Source organism: Crocuta crocuta, unplaced genomic scaffold (assembly GCF_008692635.1).
Source record: "Crocuta crocuta isolate KB4526 unplaced genomic scaffold, BGI_CrCroc_1.0 scaffold190, whole genome shotgun sequence".
In the NCBI taxonomy this organism is placed as follows: domain Eukaryota; kingdom Metazoa; phylum Chordata; class Mammalia; order Carnivora; family Hyaenidae; genus Crocuta; species Crocuta crocuta.
Genome location: NW_027527955.1, coordinates 11347315 through 11353314, shown reverse-complemented (window position 1 = coordinate 11353314; position 6000 = coordinate 11347315). Strand labels below are relative to the sequence as shown.

Here is a 6000-nt window from a genome sequence, read left to right as displayed (position 1 = left end):
TGTTTCTTTTTTTTTGCTTATTCCATGAAAGAAGGAGAAGGAAGGAAATCTTAAGAAAGGTCCATACAAATCCCACTGGTCTGCACTATATTCTAAACAAAGACCACAAAGTGCTTTCAGTAGGAAGCATATCAGAATCACAAAACTTTTATTAAAAAGCGCAAATGCTCCGATTTCAACCCAGACCTACTGAACAGAGCTCCTAACGGTGCGGCCTAGGCTTAGGAATTTTTAAAGTTCTGCAAAGGATTCTGCCATTCAGCAGGTTTAATAATCACTCAACTCTTTTATTAAAGAATGTAGTTCTACTACAGGCATAAGCAGTATGACTCCAAACAATTGTGTATAAGTCTGATTTAATGTAATTATGTTGTATCGTGTGCTGCATGTTAGTCTCTGCCAGAATCAGCTTTGTAAAGAATTTTTCTCTAAACCATTCTGGAGGGGCAGAAACATAAACAGGAACAGCTGTTACAGCTATAATTCACTAATTCTCCTTTGCTAATTAGAATTCAGTTGATTCCAGAGTGAGCGTAAGCTGGGAGATCAGAATCTGCTGTTCTTTTACTTGATCTCAGTACCTCTTCTCATAGAAGACCATCTCATCATACCACATATGATTCCAGTGTGTAAAGATGCAGTGATACAAATTTGCAGTGATACAGATACAAATTTGTATCTATGTTCTTTACAAGATACTCTAAATTTATCCACTATTTCTGTGCAGAGTTTTATACATAAAGTTGTGCTTCTGCACTTGGTGGGTAACTTAAAAGATTTTTCCAGGTTAATTTTTTTATTGTGAATAACGTTTTTGCCTGGAACCGAAATCATGAATAGGATGCAACTCTGTCACACACTCCACTCCACTCTCTGCTTCCCAGGGAAGAGAACCATCATTTTTTCCTTAGCACTAAGCATGGAGTGCTGAATGGATAAAGGAAGTCTTTTAACATCCAAAGGTAAATGGTCTGCAATCCCTTATCCAAAATTCTTGGAGCCACATGAAAAGGAGTTCAGAATTTTACAGATTTTGAAAGGTAATATGGTACATGTATATGATGCAGCACTCCAGGGGGTACAGTGCATGATAATCAAGCACATACATGTGGAGTAGAATGTATGAATATGTGCACTAAATATTTGGTCAGGTGTGGCCATGAAATAAGTACATCAAGCTGTCAAACAACAACTTGGTAAAAGGGATTTCAGAAAACAAATTCTGGACCTGTATAATGGTAACAATTACTAAGTACCTAGAATGTGTCAGGCACAGAGCAGGGCAATTTATATATGTATCTCATTTAACACTGAGGGCAGTACAGCAAGGTAGATACCCCCGTGATAAGCGTGTCCTAATAACTCAGGCTTTTAATTTCACACTGCTTAGCTTGCTTTGACTTTATTTCACCCTATAGGTGAAGATACCATTTCATTAAACCATTTTATTTAAAAATATGAGTAAAATGAATTCCAGAACCTCTAACAACAGAGTTTCAAAAATAATTGAGAAGCTGGTGCTTAATAATTGTGTTTTAAGTGATGAATAAATAGGCTCTACAGAGGTGTCATTAAAGGAAACTGTGAGGTAGCAAAAATGTGACAAAATTCATTTAGACTCTAGAGGGGAAAAAAGAGGAATGCACTGCGTCTTGTCTTCCTGGTTTAAGTATGATTTTAAAATCTTTTTTGGGGGTCCCATTTTCCGTTAGACTGTTTTTTCCAAAGCTGAGGATTATGCCTTCCTCCTGAACCACAACTTGATGATGAAAGTAGGTTGGAGTAGCCGTGAAAGTTAACTGTTTAAGATCATAACTTGGTGGTTCTCAACTTGTAGTCTGCCTATGAATAAGAGGGGATGCTCATGAAAAATGCAGGTTCCCGAACCCTGCCTGACTCCTTTGGAGAGGTCACTTCAGGGGATTTCCCTGGGAGCCAGGAGTCCTTTTTTTAGCAAACATCCAGTGATTCTGATAAAGTGACTGTGGACCACACTTGGGAAAATGCTAACATGACCACAGAATCAGGAGCTAAAATAACCACACTTGTGTTCCAGAATCATGGGCTAAAGAGTTCTCTGACTTTTGGTGATTGGAATCTCAGGAATTTGGCTCAGTGATTAGAAGTTGACCTTTACCTTCAGAGGAACACAGAGAAAACCTGTGAATGAGCAGATCATGGAGAGCAATTTCTGTAAAAATTGCAGACATGAAAAGATTCTTGAGAAATTACCTCATCTGTCATCCAGCCTTGGAGCTGTGTGAAATCTACTCCATCTAACATGGGTGAAATTTTATTCTGATTTTAAAAGACATAGAAAAGAATATTCTGTTGGTTTAACTAACCCTAGCTAGGCAGTAGAGCCACATACTGAGGGAAAAATCACATTTTTCCCCCTCCCGACAAGGTTTAGTCTGTCCCCAGACTGAAACAGAAAAAGTGCCTCCTGAGACTTAAAAAACATAACATGAAAAATACTTCGTGTCGATGGTAGGAAAAATAGACTCTTGATATGAAGAATTTCTATTTCAGTTCTCATTGTTTCAGGTTTATACACGATAATTTTACTTAAAAGTTTTGGTTTTTCAGGCAAATATAATCTTATGTTTATTATGCCACTTGCCTTAGAAATGAGCATAAAGCCATAATTATATTCTTTTCCACCCTTATGTTATATTCTGAATGCCTTGGGAGGAACAAAATTTTGTTTACATCAAAATCTCTTCCCTGAATCTCCACTCTAGAATAAGCCTTCCCATACTCTCCATTCCCAGCATGGTGTTCATTTCCATTCTATTAAAAGCACAGCACATAGGTGCTTATATGTTTGCTTCTTCCTGTCTCCCTCCCACATCGGACTATAAATTTCATGAATACAGGAGCTTTTCACCATTGTCTTAGTTGGGCATTCCATAAAGGGAAATCTTTGTTATGACATTCTTAATGTCAAAGGGAGGGGTAGGTTTCATGTAGTGGGCTATATTTTAGTCACTTGATTACTTTGCCCGTTTACTCATCTAGAAAAGGAAATTTTATCTGTTTTACCTCTATGGTAAAAATAAGATAATGTTTAAAAAGTGCTTAAAATAAATTACACAAATGCTTTGTGATAAAATTGTGAAAACTCGAGCTTGCTTGAACTGAAGATGGGGAATTTTGTTATAGTATCATAATTTTTAAAAATTAACTTATTTATAAAGCAAACTAGTTTTTAATACCTAGATGGAATAAAGTTATCATTGGAGGGATTAACTTTTAGGAAATTGTAGGATGAAACTACAGTTTCATTTAATCCTTACCAATATGAAAATGCCCTAGTTAGTTCACAGATGATTGTTACCACCTCTGTGTAAATGTACCTACCTAACATCAGTCCTTTCCCTTATTAAGACTTTAATAAATATTGTGGTTTTCATAACTACTGTATAATTGTCTTTAGAAATTTGAAACTTGTATTAGTAGAAGGAAAAAGTCAATCCTTGATATGGAGAATTTCTATTTTGGTTTTTTAAAACCAGATTCATGGTTTTAAGAAATACAGCTTTATTTGTTGTAGAGGTTTTGGTTCTGCAGGGAAATTTTAACCTTATGTTTATAAGTTCTGCCACTTGATTTAGAAATGAGCATCATTCACTAAGTTGGCATTCTTTTCCCCTTAAAATAAAGTCTGAAGGTCAGGAAAAGGACTTTCATATAGCTATAAAAGCCCATTAAAACTTGCTTTTGTTTGTATTATAAGTTTGAGCTTTCTTAGCAATAATATTTCCATAAAATGTATTTTCCATGATTAGAGTGCAAAAAATGCTAGAAGACAGATTTAATTGTTGTGAACTATTGTTAACATTAAATTCATCAGTTCAGAAACTTCTTTTTAAGCCAATTCCATCATCTGTTAGAAATAGTCTTTTAGAAACTGATTTGTTGGTGGAGAATCTATAAAATTACACTCAGTTCTGGTTATAGCTTTGTGGTGCTCTGGCTGTGAGCACTGCCATTATCACGAGCTCAGCACAGACCATGTGCGATTGGGTTGGTAGTGACACTGTCTGGTTATTTAGTACCTGGTCCCCATATTCCATGCCTGAAAGTATTTACTTTAGTGGTGAACTTTTACTAAGTAAATTTATTTAGTAATAAAAAAGTATTTATTTCTGTAATTAGTGAAAATGTCAAGGATCGCGGCTACATTGTGAAATATGTTTCAATAATATGCATTGTTTTTGGAAACATGTATTTTTGAAACTAACAAATCACTGATCCTTACTGTGTTAAATGACATTTATCTTTCAGAGGATCATAAAACTGGAGTTGGAGCAGTCATTTGGGCAGAAGGAAAATCTGTAAGTATGAAAGTAATTCTTTAAACACTTAACCTTGACTTTGTTTAAACCTACTTCAGTCTTAAGTGCATTACATTTTATTGACCCATTGGGGTTAATATTTCATTTTGGTGCATTTATTAAATTCTATTTGATCATTCTGTCAACAATTGTCTAGGTAGATTAATTGATTTAGCAAACATTTATTAAACATCTTCCACAGGGTAGGCACTGTGCCACAATGAACAGTGGGGAGGTAAAGACATTTTCTGCCCTTGGTGGCCTTAAATAGTCTGTTAATGGAGACAGGGGAATGAAAAAGGGTCTGGTATATAACTGTAAATATAACATGACACTAGGAGAGCATGGACCAGAAGTCTCTACACTGCTTGGAGAAATGAGTAAAATATTCTTGGAGGAGGTAGGGTACTATTCATTAGTCTTGAAGAATGCATAAGAAGGCATCAGCGGAGCACATTAGTGTGACTGGGAAGATAACATGCAAAGGCTGAAGGTGCGAGAGAGAATTTGGGAAAATTCAAGTGATTTGGTGTGTAGTCCGCTCTGTAGTTTGTATAGTAGAGTACATACTATATGCATAGTAGTGTAACAAAAAACTAGACTGGACCATGTGGAATTTCGTATACCATGTAGAGAGTTTGGACTTTACCCTTTCCACAGTGGGACACTTTAGTGCTAACCAGTAGAAATAAAAAGTAAGTCACACACCTAATTTTAAATTCTCTAGGAGCCACATTAAAAAAAAAAAAAAAGAAACAGGTGAATTAATTTTAAGAATATATTTTATTTAATCATATGTCCAGAGATATTATTTCAACCTGTAATTGGTATAAAAGCTATTAATAAAATATGCTGCTTCTGGGGAGAGTTATTAAGTCTTCACAATCTTGTGTGTATTTTACACTTACAGTGCCTCTGAATTCACACTAACCACATGTGGCTAATGGCTACTATATTGGACAGTGCAATCCAGGAATATTTTAACTGGGAAAATAATTTGATCAGATTTACATTATAAGAAGAATGAAGTGGGGCTGGACCGCAAATTAGGGAGTTAAGAAAAAGGAAATGATGAGGCCTTTTGGAGGCCTCATGGAGTTGTGGGTTTGGGTTGGAAGGGTATGGAATCAAGAAGACACTTAGTAACTATAAGCCTGGCTGAAAGATGAGTAGGGAGCCTAGATTTTGCCTCAGTAGACTTTATAGCAAGTAATTTGACTGTTTCCCTGGATGTATCATAAGGCCCTCATGTTCAGCCTAGCCAATCAATAATCCAGTGTCTTCCCTGCCATCCTATTCCTTCCTCAGTGGTCACCATACCATTCCCTGTTACACGTGTATAATCAATCACCAAGTGCTATGAATTCCACCTTCAAAAGATGCCTTGACTCTATCTGTCTCTGCCCCACCTGTTAACACCTACTGGAATAGGTTCCTCTGCCACAGGCTCCCATAGCATTCGGTGTACCTGATTTATGACACTCATCCCAGTTGAAAGTATGTGCACAGGTTCTTATTTCCAGATTATGAGGGAGGGGGTCCCTGTCTTGCTTACAGCTGTATTCCCAGCACCTAGCACAGTGCCTGGCCTATGGCTGGAACTCTCATTTGTGTTGACATGAATGCCCAGTAGCCTTTTGGCTTAACATGTGGTTCTCAA

At 36.5% G+C, this 6000-nt stretch overlaps 1 protein-coding gene across 5 annotated transcripts in view; it reads left to right on the top strand.

Annotated features, from left to right (window-relative positions):
- CDADC1 (cytidine and dCMP deaminase domain containing 1) overlaps positions 1-6000 on the top strand; it is a 65805-nt gene that overhangs the window by 28682 nt on the left and 31123 nt on the right. For all 5 annotated transcript variants that reach the window (XR_013332298.1, XR_013332297.1, XR_013332295.1 and 2 more), the window contains one exon: positions 4291-4340. Coding sequence is in view for 1 of the 5 variants with exons in the window: in XM_077752613.1 (XP_077608739.1) it covers positions 4291-4340 (50 nt within the window). In the remaining 4 variants the exon portion in view is untranslated. The remainder of the gene's footprint in view (positions 1-4290; positions 4341-6000) is intronic.